Consider the following 22,460-nt stretch of genomic DNA (forward strand, 5'->3'; position numbering starts at 1 on the left):
ATAAAAATTTAAAATAAAATCACTAAAAAATTAATTTTAAACTAAATGAATATGTCTCGATTCGATCCATATGTATCACGAAAAATAATATTTTTGACATAAAAATCAATGTTTTTTTATAAATTGAATTGAGTCGAACATTAATATCATAAAATTAACCATGTGAGTTGGTCTCACAAGAGTTTTTGTGAAAACAAGAATACATTATATAAACTCAATACATAATATCAACTTTAAATACAAAAAATCAGAGTCATACTTGTGTTCTATGGGACCTGAGGCGAAAGTAAAAATGCTCTCTAATTGTGGAAAATAAAAAAAAAAAGTTTGTAAATAACAAATACAATGAGCAATACATAAATACATCATATGACCATAAACAACATATAACATTAATAACAAGTCAACAAATATTTGAAATGATCACATAAATAATACTCGACTATTTGTTTTAAACTTGAAAATATTTATCAAATCAGTATAGTTCGGTTATCGTTTCATTTTTTTGTCAATTTACAACACACCTAGCTCATTTAATCTGCCATATAACATTTTTTTATCACAAATATTTTTTGATTAACTTCAATTTCAATGAGTTTATTTTCTGCTGATGAGTTGTGATTGATATGGATAACAAAATCTTACGAGCAATATAAGTATTTGAGAATAAACTATTCAGCATTGTCAAACAACATAAGTATTTGAGAATAAAAAACTCAGTGTTGTTCAAACGCTGTAACATATCAATAGGTTTTATTAATTTGTTGAATAACATCTCATGACCATCAACTTGGAACAACTGTTAATGTAAAATGCCCATCGTGATTCAAGATTATCGAAGCTCCATAGAATATTTCATCAAACTAGTTAAATGCTAACTATTTAATTTTTCAAGAGTGAGTCACATGTGAGATCGTCTCACAGATCTTAATATGTGAGACGGGTCAACCCTATCGATATTCACAATAAAAAGTAATACTCTTAGCATAAAAAGTAATATTTTTTCATGGATGACCCAAATAAGTGATCAGTCTCACAAATACGGCCCGTGAGACCGTCTCACACAAGTTTTTGTCATTTTTCAAATTCAATAAACCCAAAAATTTCTTGATATTATTTAAATTGTTCAAACCGAATTTGAGAGTAAATCGAGCTTAATCAATTATTAACAAAAAATATTCAAATTGATTTTTTATGATTTAATATTGAACTAAAAAAATTTTATCGTGTCATCAACGCAATATATAATTATAATAATAATTTTGGGCCTTTCCAAAGCCGGGCCCCGAGATGGCGGCCTCTTTGACCTAGCATAAGGTACGGCTCTGCAAATAACATATGTCCCAAATTATACCCGACATGGTCAAGAGAATTGGTCTTATTTTAGAAACATAATTCTGCTTGGTTGAACTAGATTTTGGCTGTTCCTTGAGTCCACCAAATCCAAATACAAACAAGTGTTACTTCTGTATGCATCCAACGAGATAAATAAATACGACTAACTTTAGAAAGATTTATACAATTTTTGAAGTTAATTTGTGTTAATATAAGATTTATTTTTAAATTTTGTTTATTCTTTGTTTTTTCTGTATATACAAAGATCATTTTGCAATTTTTTTAATTAAAAAAATCATAATTAAAAAGAATATTAATCATAATTATTGACCTTTTAACAATAAAATCTAGGCAATTTTGATTGGTACCTTGTTTAACGGGCAAGTCAACTATACTATTATTTTTTTTTTGTCTCATGTCAATATTTTAATTTTTCGACCAAATCTGGAATTTTAAAATAATCCATCTCCCTCAATTAAAAAAAAAAGTTACAAAAACTATTTTTTCTCTAGGACAATAAAATATAAAATAATATTTAATAAAAATCAAAGGACAAAAATTATTCACATAAAAGCAAAAATTTGTGTGAGACGGTATCATGGATTGTATTTGTGAGACGGATCTCTTATTTGGATCACCCATGAAAAAGTATTACTTTTTATGCTAAGAGTATTACTTTTTATTGTGAATATGGGTAGAGTTGACTCATCTCACGGATTATGACCCGTGAGACGGTCACATGAGACTCACTCTCACACAAATTACATAAAACCAAAACTTTATTTAAACATATAAAAAACAAAAACAATAAATATTGATGTGATAGTCAACCTTTGCCAAGGCCAAGTGTATGGTTGAAGATTCATAGAACCAACCTCCATCCATCCTCCCTCTCTCAAATGAGTCAATTAGTTTCACGAGTAACCTCGAGTTATTCCAGTTCAAAAGTTCACACGCCAACGCCACTTTCTCTACCTGAAATTATAAAGAAATCGAAATAAAGTTGTATTTTCCACCGAATAACACGGCCAGAGATGTAAGGGGATCATTTTCTGTTTTCACAGAAACCGACACTACCTCCAAAGAAGCCAAGAACTTGTTCAAAGATTCCATCTTTGAACTGGGTTTTTTTTATCTTGCGTGTTATTTTTTCTTTCTATGGAGTCAAGTTCGGGTGCTGGTGATCATGGTGGGCATAATATCAAAGGGGTGCCCACTCATGGCGGAAGATATGTCCAGTACAATGTGTATGGAAATCTCTTTGAAGTTTCCCGCAAGTATGTTCCAATCAGGCCTGTGGGTCGCGGGGCTTATGGCATTGTTTGGTAAGAATCAAGAAAATATGTTGTTTTTCTTGATCTCGAGTTAATCTGTGTGCTTTGTATGTTTTTAGTTTTCTGAAATACATTGATTTGGTGTTGATGATTGGAATAATTTTTTATTCCAAGAGTTTTGATGGTTGTAGGTTTGGTTTTCTTACAGCTCTTCATGATACTGAATTTGGGAATTTTGAACTACTGTTTCTTTTACTCGGGATACTGAATTTGGGAATTTTGAGTTATTTCTCATTTTTCTCCCTATTGGTGTTTTCTAGTGTGTGTGAAAAAGGCTACTAGAACATCGTCCCCTGCATCCGGAGGTGCAAAAATTATGGAAGAAAATCTGATTTTGTTATCATTGTTGCTTTCAATTTAGTATTTTTGAATAAAATATCTAAATATTTTTGGCTTGTGATTATGGGGATTGGATTCGAGCACTGGTTAGCATGTCATAACATGTCATGTGTTGCTATTGCTATCTGTTTTACTTCTATTTCCCGTTCATTATAAGCATGAAGGAAAATTTGATATTTCATCTGCTTCAGTGCTGCTGTGAACTCCGAGACACGTGAAGAGGTGGCTATTAAGAAGATTGGCAATGCATTTGACAACATAATCGATGCTAAAAGGACCCTTCGGGAAATTAAACTTCTGCGCCACATGGATCATGACAATGTAATTATCCTACCAGCCTACAGAATTAAATCTTGATAGAGCTACTTTATCTTGCTCGGGTCTCGGCAGTGCTTCCATTCTCTTGAATGAATTTACAAGTGTTTTTTCCGTAAATATTTCAATAACTTGTTTTTAGTCATGTGCTGTGCAAATTTCCCTGGAATTTATTAGACATGAAAATTTTAAAATGTGATTTGTTCTTGTTAGGTCAAAAAGTAATGTAGCCTACATAACAAATACAAAGAACCAGTCCCCTACTTAAAGTAAGTAAAATCCCATGAATGAGGCAAGAGAATAATTAGATCTGCTGATGTATGCTAATGAGATATCATAAAGGATAATCAAAAGTAATATTCTAATCCCACAATCAGTGTCTTTTTTATTTTTATTGCTAACAAGACCCTCCAATCTTGTGAATATTCTTAGCTTTCAAGTGTAAAGATCAAAACCAGGTTTTCGAAGAGCTTAATGTCGAAGGTACTTAATGAGAAGATGTGCTTCAGTGATTTCGTAGAAATGTAAGAGAGTGCAATAGTCCCATTTCTATCTTGCTCTTAATGATGCTTTCGTTGATCTTTACGTGCTTTATGTGATCATGCTGAATTGGCTTGTGAGCTACATTGACAGTTGGTTGGTTGTCGCTCAACTACATAGATCCAGATAGCAGAAAGTTTCAAGTCTGCCACATATCCAAATGAGTTCACTTGTACTTTGGGCTATTGACATATACTTGGCCGACGATGTTTCGTGCAATGAATAGTGCTTTTGGCTTCTCCAATTCACAGAATCTTCTGGACCTCTGGGGTAATAGTTGACTTACCACCATCTTCGACTTCGCCTGCCAAATCTTCCTCTAAGAAACCAACTACATCTCTAACTCCAATTTTTTGAACAAGAAATCACATCAACATATCATTTATAATCTCCGAATTTGATTTTTCGCATCTATATGCCTCTTTGTAGGGGCATGCATAAATTGGCAGAAATCAATGATAGCGTTCAGTATTCCGGCGTGACTACTCCGATGCTTAAGTCAGCAGGTGAAGATGAATGGATAAAAGGCTGTGTATGTGAGTGAATATACGTGAATGCCAAGAGCTTGGAAACAATAGTATCTGAATCCCCCAAATGTAAAACATACCTGCTATTTATAGAAAGAAATCTCACGATTACCTTGGATTTAGTGCACACCTGCTAATTAGGGTAAGATGACTGTCCATATCCTACCTCTGATAACTTCTCTGACACGCCAAACCCTTGTAGTTTTGACAATAATGATTATTAAGCATAAGAGAGCCCATACTGGTGCACTCGAGTGGGACGCTATTTTCGAGGTAGCTCGGGTAGAGACCATCCGGGAACTTGTATGAGAGCCCGGGCTTCTGGTATCCCAGAGAGAAGATGGCCCGGGCATTTACCTGTCCGACTCCTGACGCGCCCTTCCTGTAGATTTACCCTGATTCGAGCTATCCATGTAATGGGGTATCACTCAGCTATCTCTTGCTTCCAATGCCGTTCTAAAGTATAGAAGCTAGTTTGCATCCAAGCTTCCAATGTCTCCTTATGTAAGTTGGGTGTTCATTTTATGTGAGATGGAAATTCCTTAATGTGGATGGAAGGATTTGATAGAACCAACATAGCATTTATAATCTTAGAATTTGATTTTTCGCATCTATATGCCTCTTTGTAGGGGCATGCATAAATTGGCAGAAATCAATTTTTTCCTATCAAGCGTTGATAGCATTCAATATTCCAAATAGAGACCTTCCTTAGCTATCTCTTGCTCCCAATGCCGTTCTAATAGCATACAAGCTAGTTTGCATCCAAGCTTTCAATGTCTCTTCAAGTAAGTTGAGTGTTCATTTTATGTGACATTGAAATTCCTTAATGTTGATGGAAGGATTTGATAGATTTGGATTTCAAATGGTTAATGATGACTTCAATTTGAGTGTCTTAAGATCACCAAACTTGGATATGGTCGCGTGTGACTACCATTTCATCTACACATACAATCAACGTCGACTGCTTAAAAGACTCACATTGTTTATAATTGATAGGCCAGGTACAAATTTTGTTATATGATCAGATCCTCCGGTGTCCACGATCAATGCATTTGTTGGGGCCTTTACAAAATAGAAGTGGAAAATACCTTTGTGAATTATTGATGCTGTAGAACTTGACAACCGGACTCCTTGACCGTGGACGGATGAGTCATCGATTTCCGGGAACCTCCATTCATTCAATTGCAAATGCTTGAGGACTAGCACAATTTGTATTCGTATCCTGTTTTTTTTTTCATCTTTGACTTCGTAGCTTCAAATCTGAGCTCTTGACCATGGATTTCCCAACTTTTATCTATTGTGTGATTTGTCTTCTTACATCATTCACACCATAATGATGTATATTTCTATGTTTGAGACTTGGAATTATTGCTTTCGCATCTGGACTAGCTGAAGCAGACCCCTATGTTGCTAACTCCATTGCCATGTTTTGTGAAAGTAATGACAGTACTCCGGTACTCCCTACTTTCTTCATGCCGGCTTTGGAAAATACATTTTTCAACTTGGGCATAAGTTTTGTACCAAGTAGACGTCCTCCAACTGCATCAAGTTCATATTTCAACCTTGACAAAAATTGAATAACCGACGTTTCTCCAACATTTTGTTGTACATGATCCCGTTTCAGGGTGTCTCCATGTGATTTTATGGAATAAATCTATTTCTTTCCATAACTCCAATGGAGTAGTAAAATCCTTGGTAACAGATTTTGTACCAAGTGTTTCAGAGTATTTCAAAGCTGCGAAATGTTCTCAAAATCTGAGTTAGCACCCATATTTCTTTTTTCCATTTGATAAAACAAATACATGAATCCAATTTTGTGCTCAATTAATCAACCAAGACGTTACAATAGAGTTCTCTACCTCCCACACAAGGTTCTCCGATCCTGGTTTTGGTGCTGCAGTTATTCCATGAAATAACACTTTTCACTTTGGGTAGACAAGGGCCGAATATGACAAAAAGTTAATGCTCGAATTTGAGGGAGAATGATAGTATTCAAGGTCGATCTCGAATAATAATATTTGTAGCTCAAATTAAAGTTCGAGTTCGAGTTCGAGCTTGTTCGTAATATAGTTATTTAATGTATAATCAAATTATATTAATAAAATATTAAAGTTCGAGAGCAACTCGCAAATAATCCTACTAGATAATTTGGACTCGAGTTCGGGTAGAATAAAAATTCGAATATGTTTGAGTTTTGCTCGAACACGTTGATTTTGAATATGAAACACTAATTTTTCTTGTTGGCTCATTTTGTTGACGCCCTAATCTTATCTCATTTTGTTGACGCCCTAATCTTATCTTTGTCCTCACTCACTTGTGGAACCGATTGGTAGAACTCCCATAATCGTTCTCATTCAGTTTGTGTATAGTAAATTGAATCGAGGTGGTATTTGGATTGATAGATTTCGAATTACTTGACTTGATCGGATGAATGAAAATAAAGTGAATTTCAAACCCATTTAATGTCAATTTATGTAATTTCAATATTATTTTTGATGGATTTCAAATACATCCGAGATGAGTATCATTTGAAATTCATCTTTCAAATTGTCTCGAAATCAAGCACTTCCCTCCAAATCAAATCCACTAGTCGAAGAGCAACTTGAAGGATTTTCATGACAGGTAGGGATAAAAACTTGATATTGTTCTAGTTATCATTAAATTCTCCGGTGAAGAGTACGGATCTGGTAGCGTAGAACATATAATAAAGATAGAAATGTGGTTTTCTATGTTTCTTTCTTCTTGATTTTGTTTCAGATAAAAACACCTACCATATATACAAAGAGTATAAACAACCAATTCCCTTAGAAGTTAAAATCCCATGAATTAATGAAGGGGCTTATTGACCTACTCTATTTTTGTAGCTAATAATCACACAATCAGAGCCTTTTTTTCCCTTTTTTGAAAAATCTCTAACAGTTATTAAACAAAGTAAAATCAGGAACTGCTTATATTAGATGGAATTTGGAAATCATGGAGAGTTTTAGATGTGTGCACATATATCCAGAGTCATTTGTTTTTCACTTCAAAGTGCAAGAATCTACATTAATTTGGAACAATAATGACAAGGAGGCGTTTTCTTTTCATTTGATAGACTGGCCAAAAAACAATTTGGTTATTTAGTTTTACGGGAAAAACTTGTCTTTTTATTTGGTGTCTTTGATCTCAAAAAATTATTGTGAATTTGTGACTTCAAATATAACTTATTTGTTGTTTGGAGACTTGTGGGATAAGAATCATTTGTTTTTGAAATGGGAACGCTCTAATAGAAAAAAACAATTCCAATCACATTGCTTTCTTTAAATTTTTATTATTATGCTCATCTTACTTCAGTTAGGCCTACTTTATTCAAATTCAATGGTTTCAGGTGGTCAGATTTCTGCACATTAGTTGGCATATCTCGTTGTCAATTGACAGCTGACCAAATAACCTTTTGCCACCCTCTTAGATATGTTGCTATGATGTTTTTATCGAGTGACTGACATTCTCTTGTGCGATGTCATCTATTTTAGCATGAAAATAGATTAGTTTGTAATTTTTCAACTTCTTTCATTTTCCAAGCTGTTTTTTTGGTAAAATTATTAAATCAAATTATTTTCATTTTAAATTTTAACTTTTATGCTGTTACCTGAGTATATGTGACTGTCTCCTGTTGATAACCTGAGATACGTGAACATGCCCGTTTGAAAGTAATGATTGTTATTCAAATAATGAAATGGATAGATAACCGAGCAGAGAGGTAAAAAAATTCCAATGTTCCTTAGTGCATCGCTGCATATCATAAGATATCACTACACTACACAATAGACACACTAGCACCAGACCCTCAAGAAAAAAAGAAGAGGTAGAAGAAGAAAGGAGTAAGATGGCAAGGAAACAATGCTGAGGATTCTCTCTTGTCATGCTTGGATAGTCTCTTACATCCATAATTTGATCTTGTCCATGCCTAGGGCTGCATGTTCAAGTCGATATTGTTTTCGACCGAGCTAAACAGCATAAAACCGAATTAAAGTTGTAATATAACAAAACCAAGTTAGATTCGGCTACTCTATCAATTAACCGAGATAAATTTGAAAAATAAAAGAACTGGAATTTTAAAAGTGACGGTGGTAATAGAATGAATGTGACTTGACTATGAAAGCCAAAGATCATCTTGTGAGCTGGTTAAATTGGAATGCTTGATAATGAGATAAATGCCATACACAAAAAATGGGGGTGGGGCCTGAGCCAAAAGTTAAATTTAAGAACCAAAAAACCCCACTCAAAATAAGCCTCTTAGGAAAATCAGTGGATTTGGTTTGTTCTCCTTTTTTGAAAAATAAATATTGAAATGGGACCTTATTAAACGGAAACTTTTAAAAATGAGTGTCTTTATTTCTTAACAAACCGAATTAAATCAGTTTACTCGAGTGATCAGTTTGTCCGAATTTTGTTTCTCCTTATCCATGCATACATGAATTTACGTGGCATACTAATGCCATCAAAGCAATGTCCTATTAATGCCTATTTTCATTTTCTGCGGCCTTGAATATTTGAAACAATCTTCAGTTAAACAATTACGTTAATTTTTGGTTTTGCATTCTGCTCAAACAGGTTATTGCACTTAAAGATATCATACGACCGCCACAAAAGGAGAACTTCAATGATGTCTACATCGTTAATGAACTAATGGACATTGATCTTCATCAAATTATTCGGTCCAACCAGCAATTGGCTGATGATCATTGTCGGGTTAGGCCTCATTTTCTTATGGCATACAGAATTTCTTTTTCGGGTGTCATAGTGATAGAACATTGCGAACACGTCATTTCTCCGTTTCATAATTTAAAGCAAATTTTTTTATTTAGACTCTCCTTATGAGTTGCTTTTACATTACTGAGCGCGATCTTCTACTTCGCATGGATCTTTTCTTCTTTGACGATTTCGTTAAATATGAAAGCAAAGGCATAACTGTAGAAACTAAATGGAGCTACTAGCTACACTGCAAAAGAAAATTTAGTTGGTGTGCTTATAAAAGATATATTTTAATTCACTTTGAATTGATCTTATCTATGTAATGCTTTAGACTTCTTAATTTTCATCCAAAATTTGTAGTACTTTCTCTACCAAATTCTGCGGGGACTCAAATATATTCATTCTGCAAGTGTGTTGCACCGTGATCTGAAACCTAGTAATTTGCTCCTCAATGCCAATTGTGATTTGAAAATTGGAGATTTTGGGCTTGCAAGGACGACATCTGAAACCGATTTCATGACGGAGTATGTTGTTACTCGCTGGTACCGCGCACCAGAACTGCTTCTAAATTGTTCAGAATACACTGCAGCAATTGATATATGGTCTGTAGGTTGCATACTTGGCGAAATCATGACAAGACAGCCTCTTTTTCCTGGCAGAGATTATGTGCATCAGTTGACACTTATCACAGAGGTATTTTCTTATGAAAAAATGTTACCGGATGTATTTTAAATTTTTTTTTGGCTTATTCGAATTTTATCTTAGGCACTCTTGTTTTCTTGAGAACTTTAGTATATTAAAACAAACTGATTTGGTTTCTTCTTGTTCGTGTTCATCTGGTTTTTTGTAATGTATTCACAAAACTGATGTTAGTTTCTTCTTGCGGTTGCTTATTATGTTTTTCGTAATCACAATAGCTCATTGGCTCTCCGGATGATGCCAGTCTCGGATTTCTTAGGAGTGACAATGCCAGAAGATATGTGAGACTGCTCCCGCAATACCCGAGGCAACAATTTTCTGCTAGATTTCCTAACACTTCTCCGGGGGCTCTGGATTTATTAGAAAAAATGCTAGTTTTTGACCCAAGCAGACGTATTACAGGTATGTATGCCTTTTAAAGTTGTTTTTTTTAGTAAATAGTGATCTAAGTTACATTTGCAACCTTTAGCTAAACCATATGCTCAAATTGTTATAATGTTGTGGTATTGACCATGATTTTGGATCCTAATACTTGAACTAACTAAATCCTTCATCTCTACCAAGGCATGACTTTGGAGTCATCTGAAAGGTGGGTGATATGAAATATTCCTCAATCATGAAACTTCCACATGGCACTTTACTTCAACAACCTTGTCTGAATGATTCTTTTATATTTTTTCATTGAAAAGCAGAAACTCAAAGTTTAATAACAAATTTAGTTAAACTTTGGTGGCTTTACGTGTTATTGGTATGCTACTCGCAGTTGATGAGGCACTCTGTCACCCGTACTTGGCGCCTCTTCATGATATCAACGAGGAGCCTGTTTGCCCTAGGCCTTTTGTTTTCGACTTTGAGCGGCCATCTTTCACTGAAGAGAACATTAAGGAACTCATTTGGAGAGAATCTGTGAAATTCAATCCCGACCCAACTCATTGAGGGAAGCGATTGTGCAATGTAGCCTGTTTCTTGATTACTCTTGACATATGTAGAAATCTACTTTGGATCCCCCCCAATGGAAATGAGAAATAACTTTAGCGAACTGGTGAGATACGTTTATTACCGTTGTATGATGTTAAGTCTGTAATTAAGATGCAAGAATTATAGTTTTCCTTGTTATCTTTGCAGTGAATGTTGTTCAAAGAGCTGTACTAAATGTTTCTGCTGTCCAGAAGGATCTGTTGCTCTAAATTGGTGTCACTTGTAAATTTTGAGTTTATAAACTCAAGATTCATTTGCATTGATTGTGCTCACTTCATACATTTACTGTTTTTGTTTCATATCTACTGAAAGTTCCCAGTTTTCAGATTCTCAAATCAAGAAATCTTAACATCATGAAAAAAAATAATTCAAGAATCAACTAATTACCAAAGTACATGAGATTAGCCAGTACATGAGCAACTTTCATCATACAATAAAACCAAAGAAAGCCATGGAATAAATGGTACACGAGCTCAGTTCACTTTTTGGTTCTTTGTTTCGATTTTGCTTTTGAGTCGAAATGGTGAGACTTGAGCTTCTTCTTTCGTACCTCGTAAGCTGAGCCACTACCTTCTCTAAAGGGCGTACCCATTAGAACCAGTAACCTGTATGCTTCTTTATCCGTCTCAGCCGTGGCTGAGATACAAACATCCGTCCCCCTTGGCTTACCAAGTAGCATCATAACTTATCTCCGGGAACACACTCTGTTCACGAAAGCCGACGCTGTAATTACCATTTCCATCAAAGCTATTGGAGTTCACCCCTTGAAAATCTCGCGTGCGAGGAAGCCCCAGATTGATGAGCCGATCAAGAAATGAGTACATTACCTGGCGTAAACAGATGAGGTATGATAATTAGCACAAAGAGGATATGAATTCGATTGCAGATGCACGCAAGGTTATGATAATATGATACTTGAGGAGATTTCCCCACTGGATGAGGTCAACTCAACTGCATGACATCAGTTGAAACACATAACTACAGAAACAATAATATTGAGACGTTCATTTAGTATCCAGAGTACAGCAAAAACTCAGCATCACTTGGTCCAATTTAATATCCGCAAAGAAGCCAATTCGCATAATTCGAGTAAAATACAGCAAGTCAAGAATTCTTATCCCTCAACAGAAGTTAGTAAGTTTATCTTCTTATGTGATATACTTCTGGTTTTCCTAGCAAAAATGATGCCATAATATCTTCAAAATTGTTTGGGGAGAAGAAATACATCCATAAAAGAATCCAAAAATTTGTGTGAGACAATCTCACGAGTCGTATTTTGTGATACATATCTCTTATTTAGGTCATCCATGAAAAAATATTACTTTTTATGCTAAGAGTATTACTTTTTATTGTGAATATCAATATAAAACAGGGTGGAAAGTTTATGAGTTTTAAAATGGGTTTCAATTTTAAAACCATACTTTGAGACCGAACTAAAACCAAAAAATTACTTTAAAAACAAACACACACACGCTCAAAGTTCGGTTTTGGTTCCTAAAAATAAAAATCCTCTGTTGGAATCATATATGATATATGACTATAATAGAAATAATAATTTAGTCTCAAGTTTCGAAGTTTTTGAAAATACATGGACAACTTAATTTATATAAACTAAAATCACAAAAACTCTTGTCAGACGATCTCTTAGGTCAATTTTGTGAGACATACTTTCTATTTGGGCCACTCACGAAAAGTATTATTATTTATACAAAAAATATTACTTTTTATTGTAAATATGGACAGAGTTGACACCTCTCACGAATAAAGATCCGTGATACCCTCTCACGAGAGACATACTCGACTAAAATTTAACCAATCTTTATTTATTTTTCAATAAAATTAAAATTTATAATATTTTGTAATATATTTATTTAATAGTCGATTTTAGATAATATTCATTATATTTTAAATAATAAATTTAATTAATTTGATTATCTAATAAGTTGTAGTTTTATTTTCTGACATTTAAAGTTTAGAAGAATAAATTTCAATTCAAATAGTAATTTAAAAACAAAAACAAAACTGCCAAAGTACGGAATAAGATCTAGCTGGTCTAGTCATGGTTTCAGTTTTTATTGGAATCAAGATCGTCAGTTTCATACCAAAATAATATCAATTTACTATATTGAGAAAGTCAATCATGTCGATATTGAGGATAAAAAATAATACTTTTATCATAAAAAAATAATATTTTTTATTAATGACACAAATAAGATATCGTCTCATAAAATACGATCCGTAAGATCGTCTCACACAAGTTTTTACTTTATATTAATATGTATAAACATTCAAAACATTTAATAAAAACTCTTACGATATTGTCTCACAAATCAATTTTGTGACAAAAATATTTTGTCTGTCTCGACCTATGAAAAGTATTATTTTTATACCAAAGCATTATTTTTCGCTTTCAGTATAAATCGGCTTACATGAATCAATAAGAATAATTGGACTTAAATCAATTTAAGTGGAAGGCAAGCTAAATTTTTAATCGAATTATGTATCAATTAAACTATTTAATAATTTGTAAATAGTTCGTATATTTAAATATTTTATATATAAGTAAACTAAAATTAATTTTATGTAAAACAAATATCAATTCAGCCCTTAATAATTCTTTAAAACATTATTGAAAAATCTTTGGATTCATTAAGACTGCGCGTGAATATGCTGTGACAATAAATGACGACCAATGCCACGTCAGTGCGGCAGACCGCATGCCCTCAATTCAATCTTTTCGCCTTCTTTCTCATCTCCTTAGCTGTCTGTTTCTCTCTACCAAGAAACCTCGAAAGCATTTTCTTGAAATCTGTAGTACAATAAAAATATTTATATTTAATAGAGAAATAACAAAAATTTAATGGAACATCACTTTAGTGATCTATACAAGTTTTGTTTTTAAACTATTTGGATTATTATATGTATATTGTATTTTAATTCCCTTTACCATTTTCCTGAGAGAGAAGTCCTTTTACTTTGCGTAGATGGATAAATGTTCATAGAGCTATTGTTTTTGTAAAGATTGAAATTTTATCGCTTTCTTGATGGGAGTGTAAATGGGTTCACTTGAAAGTGGACTGCCGTTGAAGAGGGATCAGCATTTCGTGCGTTCTTCATCTGGAAGGGGCATCAATCATGTTCAGAGCAATGGATTTTTGGGGCACAGGCCCAGATCAAGATTTGCAAGACTTGTACTTTTCAAGAAGATTGACTATCTACTGTGGATTTGCACAGTTGCTGTTTTTTTCTTCGTTGTGTTCCTATTCCAGATGTTCTTCTTGCCTGGCTCTATAACGGAGGTTGAAAAGTCTCATAAAATCCACGGTTTGTTTAGGCAGAATGGGGGGGTGAGTTATGGGGACTTTTCGTTTTTGAAAGAGTTGGATTTTGGTGAAGATATAATATTTGAACCATCAAGAATCGTCGCCAAGTTTCAGAAGGAAGTCAATGAAGTCAACCGGACTGTTGCTTCAAGAAAGGTTACGAGATATGGATACAGAAAACCGAGGCTTGCGTTGGTAAACATTTCATTATTCTAAATTTTTTGTTTGTTTTGAGTTCTTTTCACGTAGGATTTGCTGAATAACTTCATAGTATTTGCTTATTTGCAGTAATATAGCTTATGGTGGGAGCAGCATTGCTAATTGGGTGTCTTGATTTGTGTTCGTAGGTTTTTGCAGATCTGTCGGTCGATCCATGTCAGATTCTAATGGTCACTGTTGCTACTGCGTTGCGGGAGATCGGATATGAAATTGAGGTGATTTTCGACTCTGTTATTCTTGCAATTCATTCAAGGAGAGGAGACAGGACAGTTCTTGGTTCTGGTTGAGCTGTTGAGAATTTTGTCTTGTAGTTTCTGATTGTCCCGTTTTTTCCTTTTATTTTGGTACCATATTATTATGAATTTGACTGTGGTTAGTATTCAAAATCAAGTGTTTTGTGAGGAAGATGGACTGCAGATGACCAACATGTTTGCATGCCAATTGTATGAGCTGAGGACATATGTAGATATAGTGACATGTAACAGTTTTCAAAGTTGTGCATTGTCATTGATTCAAGTGTTTAGCTAAATTTTGCTGTGCTCCATAGCAGTATTATTCTTGAAGGCTCAAAGAAAATTTGTCACAATTTTATGCATATTTCTAGAATTTTAGCAATTGATGGTGTTTAGAACTCAAAGGTAATGTAATTTCGCTTGGATTTATTTATATTTGGTATTTTCAGGTATTCTCACTAGAAGATGGTCCTGTACATGCTATTTGGAGAGACCAAGGACTTCCTCTCAGTGTCATCGCGACATATGAGAATGCGAAGTTTAGTATAGATTGGCTGAAGTATGCACTGCATTCTTTATTTTAAGATAGATGCATTTCATATCAATTTCGTATTTCATTTGTTAAAGATGGCTGAGTATCAAGTATTTAGTCGCCAATGGAACTGATATTTGTTCGGGCCTATGTATCTTTAGGATGATACGCCCAAGAAAGAACAAAAAAGTTGTTTTAAAGAACAAGGGAAACCGTGGGAGGATATATAGTCTGATTTTTTTCTACTGCTTTGCAGCTATGATGGGGTACTTGTGAATTCTCTGAAAGCTGTCTCCGTTTTATCTTGGTAAGCACCATCACTTCATTTAGACAACTTCCCAAATAATATAATTCACGATTCATTACCTTTGCATTTATTTTGTGATGTAGCTGAGCATTCTTGCCTCTAGTTAAATAATGTTTCGTGTCACTTAATATTTTGATCAATTCACCATCTAACTCAAAAGAATAATACGATTATCCATATATGATTTTCTTTATTGCAGACATAAGATATTTCACGAACTTGTTGGTTATAAATGCGCCTATTAGCATTTTTTGGAGACTTGTGGTTTTTGTGACACAGAGATAAAATAAGACCGAGAAACGGCAAGAATGAACCCAATCCCCCTACCCACGACACACATACAATAAACGTCATCGTCTACCTGGTGTCTCTCAATGTGGTTTATTTTTATGATGTGCAGAGAATCTACATATTAGACTATATCCTATGTTTACAAAATCTAATCTTGTCGACAATTGCTCGTCTTCTTTCCTTTATTTTTACCATGTATAATAGCTTGCCTTTAGCTGTTGACAATATCTCTTTTCCGTTAAAATGAAAGATTTTGCTTTTACTTAACAGTCTTATGCAGGAACCTTTTAGAAATGTACCTCTCATATGGACTATCCATGAACAAACACTTGCTGCTCGGCTGAGACAGTACTTTGCTAGTGGCCAGAGCGAGTTGGTTGATAATTGGAAAAAAGTATTCCACCGAGCCAACGTCATTATCTTCCCAAATTACGTTTTGCCAGTATGCACTGATTTTCTTCTCAATGCAATTTTATTCATCATAGTTTCACATGCTTGTAAGCATATTGTTCATCCGAATTCAATTAATCAAATAGTAAACACTTCTCCGTTCCTCCCTTCCTAGTCTGAAAGATAGTTGAGTTGCTATTGGATCAAAAGATTTGGATTTACAATGGTTTTAATTTTTGAGAATTTGGAATCTGTCATGTTAACCAGAGCGGAAATAGAATTGAGTGGAAGAGACACTATTTACCCATTGGTTTGCTTAAACAAATGAAACCAAACACAGAAAGAAAAAATATTAAAAATCAAAGGATTGAAAGTTGTTTGTCCCTTCCTGCACATGTGAAAAAAATTCAAAGTTCTCTTTCAGTAACAGAGTGTTTTTGAACCTTCTCCTTTATTTGCATCTTCGTCTTTTCTTCTCCATATTGTTTTCCGTTCCTTTTTCTCTGAACATCCATGTCATATTTCTCTTTCAAAAAACTACAATAGTTTGACCATGGGTTTTATGAAATGAATAATTTTTTTTTTAGATTTCCAATCTGTATTTCATTACACAATTTGAATATCAAAACCTGATTTGTTAAAGCCCAAAATAAATTTATAAAAATATAAACGATAGTAGCTAAACATATGTAAAGAAAAAAGAATTTCTCTTGTTTTTCCAAGCCAAAAATGTGAGGCAGTGCACTGGTTGACTATTAGTGTAAAGATGTACTATTCCTGCGCTCGTCCTTGCTTTTGATTTTGCATCATTTCCTTTTTAAGGGTATTGGTTTAATTTACTGGTCATCAGCCAAGAAAAGGACCTCTTTAAAAGTTTTAAGGACCTTTGTATAAGTCCCTCCTTAATTTCTGAAGATATTGGAGTATTCTTTTCTGTATTTATCTAAAACATTTAAACTTTAAGGCAGCTGTCATTTTGATTGTGAGAATAATTCCCATTTCCATTTAAATATATATATATATATATATATATATATATATATATATATTTTAAAGTTTGTACTCCATCGAAATGTTCAGTAGAGCCATACTGACCGTTCTTTAACTTACACAATTTAGGTGGCATATTCGGTATGTGATCCTGGAAACTTCTATGTCATTCCTGGTTCTCCTGCAGAACCCTGGAAAGCTGATAAGCCAATGGTGTCCTCTAAAGTAAGTCCACGCCTGATGATGGGGTATGAAGCTGATGATTTTGTTGTTGCCGTTGTGGGAACTCAGTTACTGTATGGGGGTCTATGGCTGGAACATGCACTTGTTTTACAGGCTTTATTTCCAGTTCTTTCAGAATTTAATGATTATGGTTCTCGTATTAAAATCATCATCCTGGCTGGGGATTCCTCCAATAACTTCAGTAGTGCAGTGGAGGTAGAATGTTTTATCCCCTATTTGAAGTGCACATGATAAATATCAGACTAGCACTATTGAGACCGTACAGATTTGATCTCTGCTCCACCGTTCTCATGTTGTTTGGCACAGATAACCTTTCTTAAACTGAAATTTTATCAATGCTAGTGGTTTGATGAAAGAGCATATGAAAATGTGTGGATTATATCATCGAAATATCCTACAATATTTTTTCTAAAAGAAATAGTTTCTTACTGGTCTATTTGTTTTTTTTTAATAAGGGCACAAAAGTAACTGTGCGGATAGTGTGAAGTTTAGGGTGCGCATTATTCTGTTTCTTACCTTCTTCATCAATGTGTTTCTGCAGACCATTGCTCTAAGCTTGAGATATCCAAAGGACACAGTGAAGCATGTTTCTATTAATCAAGAAATAGACAACATAATAAGTGATGCCGATCTTGTGATCTATGGATCCTTTCGTGAAGAGCAATCTTTTCCTGAGATTTTGTTAAAAGCCATGTCTTTTGAGAAGCCCATAATCGCCCCAGATCTGTCAATGATCCGTAAATATGTAGGTATTTTGGCATCTTTTTATGTTTGTTGTCGACTTTGATTGTTCATTAATAGGTACGACATTTCTTGATTATGATCTCTCGTTGCCATCAGTGTTCAATTACTACTCTAAAAAGCTTGGTGGAATTTTATGAATTATATATTGCCTCTTGTTATTCTACTTTCGTAGTGACCAACTAATGGATTGGGTATAACTCTAGGTCAGCGACAGGGTGAATGGCTATCTTTTTCCAAAGGAGGATATAAAGGTTCTGACACAGATTATGTTTCAAATGGTTTCAAATGGAAAAATCTCTCTTCTAGCTCGAAGTGCTGCATCAGTCGGTAAACGAACAGCAAAAAACATGATGGTTCCAGAATGTGTGGAAGGCTATGCTTCACTTTTGGAAAAAGTTCTTGTGCTTCCATCTGAAGTTTCCGTATCCCATGCTGCCGAAGATATTCCGGGTAAACTGAAAGCTGAATGGCAGTGGCATTATTTTGAATCTATTGCAGATACCCATTCTGAAAATGAGACCAGTATAATACACGAAGTTTTAGACAAGATTGAGAAGCAATTCAATCATACCCATAAAGAGAACACGATGGCTTCTGTTACAACAAATGATACATTCTTGTATAGCATCTGGGAAGAGCATAAATATATTGAAATGGCCAACATGAGAAAAAGAAGAGAGGATGAAGAGGTTTGGTATCTTTGGTTGTAGTTTCTTTTTATGAGCTTAAAAATAAGAAAACATATGAATTATTATTATACTTTTATTTTATGGCAATTCATTTCATTTTTATATTTATGCAGTTGAAGGATAGAACTGATCAACCTCGGGGAACATGGGATGAAGTATACCGAACCACCAGAAGGGTCGACCGGACATTGCATGAAAGAGATGAAGGAGAACTTGAAAGGACAGGTCAACCACTCTGTATTTACGAGCCTTATTTCGGTGAAGGAACCTGGCCCTTTTTGCACCGCACTTCCCTGTATAGAGGGCTGGGGCTGGTGAGTTCTGCACTTCTGGGACTTAACCAATTTCCATAAGTTGGTTAAAGAAGTTTTTCCCTTTAAATTTTTTTAACCTGTATTTTACTTGTGTATTGAAGCTTTTGTTTAAATGCTTATGATTATCATTTTCTCCAAGTTATTTCTTTTATTTGTACCGCAATCTTCTTTGCTAATTCTGGTGTATGTACTTTGGAAGTCAGGCCTTATTTTGGCTGTACGTTTGTGATTCTTTCCACACCAATATTCATTGCGTAGGAAGCCAATTTTTGGGATTTGTGTATCTTTCCTATTCTCTGACTTTTGATATTGTAAGGTACTTGACTGACAAAAATCCATAAATTTGGTTGTTGCAGTCTACAAAAGGCCGAAGACATGGAGCAGATGATATTGATGGACCTTCGCGTCTTCCTCTATTAAATAATGTTTATTATCGAGCTGCATTGGGGGACTATGGAGCCATTTTTGCAATTGCTAATCGGATTGACAGAATACATAAAAATGCTTGGATAGGATTTCAGTCGTGGAGAGCGACAGCAAAAATGGTATGTGAGATGAGATTAATTACTTTACCTCCATCTAGTCGTATAATCACTAGTTTTTTCTCAAGTTGACACCTTTTTATTAACTGATAGAAAGGACATATTCATGATGACCAAATAAAGGGGGGATGCATAAAATCTTGTAATCCTTTTCACTGATGTTTGATTATTTAATTTATTTGCTTATGATACATAACAATTTAGAAAACTAAAGGAGACACAACAGTTATATAACTTGAATAATGTTGCTTGTTTCTCATATGGGAAATTTTGCAGAAATCTTTGTCAAAGACAGCTGAAAGATCACTGTTGGATGCAATCGAATCCCGGAGACATGGAGACACTCTTTACTTCTGGGCCTCTATGGACTCGGACCATATGAATCCATTGAAACATGATTTCTGGTCATTTTGTGATGCCATAAATGCTGGGAATTGCCAGTAAGAGTTGAATCCCTTTTGCTCATATTTTGTTAATATTCCCACCCCATATGGTAGTGGAAAACATGATTGTTTTGCAGTTTTGCAAGGTCCTGAGTAGATAAACCATCATTCTTCACTTAAATATTTTTGGGCTAGTTTACTGTTGCACGGATGTTGACAAGGCTGGGAGTCTGAGCAGAAACATAATATCTTGTTTATATCACTTCTATTCCACGTTTTTGTTGGTTCACATCAATTGTGCCCCAATTGTCTATGTGGCGGAGCAACCAACTGTATTGTTTGGGCTATTGTATTGTTCAATATATTTATTTTGAAATATTACCACCACTTCTAGTTTTGATATAATTGCATAACACTCGATTTTACAGGTCTAAAAGTATATCATTTTTTCTTGGGATGGATGTTATGTACCTGATTTATTTTTTATTGAGTTTTTAGGTTCGCTTTTTCTGAGGCTCTGAAAAAGATGTATGGCGTTAAGCACAACTCGAGTTCTCTTCCCCCAATGCCAGCAGAAGATGGGACCTGGTCTGTCACTCATTGCTGGTCTTTACCAACCAAGTCCTTCTTGGAGTTTGTTATGTTTTCAAGGTTTAAACTTTTCCTCAAGCCTCGTTAATGCTATCGTCTTTCATTGTAACTACGATCCTAACATGAAAATTTTCATATCTAGAATGTTTGTTGATGCGCTGGATGCACAGTTCTATGATGAGCACCAGAAGACTGGTCATTGTTATCTAAGTTTATCCAAGGTAATTCTTACATGCAATGGCTCTGGTCTTTATTAGATCCATCAAAAAGGAGTGAGGCGTGTGGCCAGACCCCTATATGTACATTTTAATACTCAAAATCACTAGAAAACTCGTCCAGGAGCGATATTATGGATAATTGAATATGTAATATACCGTGTGGGATTGCCATGACCTAATGTTATTAGACAATCAGCAAGTAAGGTGCCCCTTTAAAAGACGACGAAAAGAATTTTAATCCTAAATGCGCGAAATATGTGAGACCTGATCATCGTTAGAAAATGTTATCCGCTATTCAGCTTCGAATATGAGATTAGATATGGCAAGTCAAATTCTTGTCTCTTAACCCCTCTTGATTTGCAGGACAAGCATTGCTACTCTCGTTTGCTCGAGTTACTGATTAACGTATGGGCATACCATAGTGCGAGAAAAATGGTGTACATAAACCCTGAGACGGGTGTTATGCAAGAACAACACATGCTTAAAAACCGGAGGGGTCGAATGTGGGTCAAATGGTTCAATTTCAACACTCTCAAGAGCATGGATGAGGACTTGGCGGAGGAGTTTGATTCTGACCACCCAAGAAGACGGTGGCTGTGGCCCTCAACCGGCGAAGTTTTCTGGCACGGTATGTATGAAAAGGAGAGGAGTTTAAGAAACAAAGAGAAAGAAAAGAAAAGGCAACATAGTAAAGATAAAATTCAACGAATACGGAAACGTACCCACCAGAAAGTGATCGGAAAGTATGTGAAGCCTTCGACAGAGGATTCAAACACGACGGTTCTTGCAGCCGAGGCTTTGAGATAGCACTAACTTTTTATTTTTCATTTGATTACAACTTCTACAAAACATGGATGCCTGGAATTATTTGTCTGAAATCCTGTTGGATTGTTGAGGTCTTTTAGTTGTATACCAATTCTTTTCTTTTTTCTTGGTTATTGAATTGTAAAGGGTAGATGACACAAGTGTTGTTTATGTAAATGAACTAACTCCTCTCTGAAAACTTTGGTTGTTTCACTATATATAATTATTTACGATATTTCCATTTTTTTTATTAAATCAAACACAAATTAATTTTAATTTATATGAATTTTAAGTTGTCTAATATGTATTCGAGATCTTAAAAGTGAACATAGATCACTTATAAATGTTAATGTCGTTTTCAGTTCACTGTACTATATTATGTATCATATTGTCAAATCTTATACTTTATACATGCAAAAAAGACTGGAAATTGAATGTCGATATAATGCAACTTTAGACCTTATTTTGAGGATATTGGAGGAAAAAAAAAATTGTGATAAATTAAAATGAATCTCGATCCTCCAATATCCTCAAAATAAGGTCTAAAATTGCATTATATCGACATACGGAAAAAAAAAAAATCACTCTTTTTTTAAAAGAAAAATATTTGATTACTTTCTAACATCGATTATTCTGAAAATCAGACGATTTAATTTGATGAAAACTAATCAATTAATCAAATTTTAATAATTTTATCGAATAATAATAATTAGTTTATATTAAACCTCATAATTCAAAAAGTTAGAAAAACGAAGGTTATATTATCCGTTTCATCCTTCTGCTTCATTACCCACTAATGATTCTTTGAATTTTCCAAAGAGGAAAGACAGAAAAATCATGTCAATA

General features: G+C 34.3%; 2 protein-coding genes across 3 annotated transcripts; both read left to right on the forward strand.

Annotated features, from left to right (window-relative positions):
• The first annotated feature begins 2,220 nt into the window (after positions 1-2,220).
• LOC140823447 (mitogen-activated protein kinase homolog MMK2-like) lies at positions 2,221-11,060 on the forward strand. 2 transcript variants are annotated; one of them, XR_012116218.1, is made up of 7 exons: positions 2,221-2,660; positions 3,200-3,329; positions 8,984-9,121; positions 9,485-9,817; positions 10,042-10,225; positions 10,587-10,865; positions 10,949-11,060. XR_012116218.1 is itself a non-coding variant. In XM_073184803.1 (6 exons), exons 1-6 carry the CDS (start codon positions 2,494-2,496, stop codon positions 10,757-10,759), a joined length of 1,125 nt encoding a protein of 374 aa, XP_073040904.1. In that variant the 5' UTR covers positions 2,222-2,493; the 3' UTR covers positions 10,760-11,060. The 2 variants fall into 2 exon arrangements, 1 of the variants encoding a protein (XP_073040904.1); XM_073184803.1 differs by having other exon boundaries at positions 2,222-2,660; positions 10,587-11,060.
• Positions 11,061-13,509: 2,449 nt separating this feature from the next.
• On the forward strand, positions 13,510-21,849 carry LOC140823449 (uncharacterized). Its single transcript, XM_073184804.1, has 14 exons — positions 13,510-14,319; positions 14,472-14,558; positions 15,026-15,135; positions 15,365-15,415; positions 15,977-16,148; positions 17,216-17,524; positions 17,871-18,074; positions 18,277-18,762; positions 18,876-19,076; positions 19,433-19,621; positions 19,895-20,058; positions 20,500-20,652; positions 20,735-20,813; positions 21,174-21,849. The coding sequence occupies exons 1-14, from the start codon at positions 13,858-13,860 to the stop codon at positions 21,615-21,617; spliced, it is 3,111 nt and encodes a 1,036-aa protein (XP_073040905.1). The 5' UTR covers positions 13,510-13,857; the 3' UTR covers positions 21,618-21,849.
• The last annotated feature ends 611 nt before the right edge of the window (positions 21,850-22,460 follow it).

Source organism: Primulina eburnea, chromosome 2 (assembly GCF_022965805.1).
Source record: "Primulina eburnea isolate SZY01 chromosome 2, ASM2296580v1, whole genome shotgun sequence".
NCBI classification, from domain to species: Eukaryota; Viridiplantae; Streptophyta; class Magnoliopsida; order Lamiales; family Gesneriaceae; genus Primulina; species Primulina eburnea.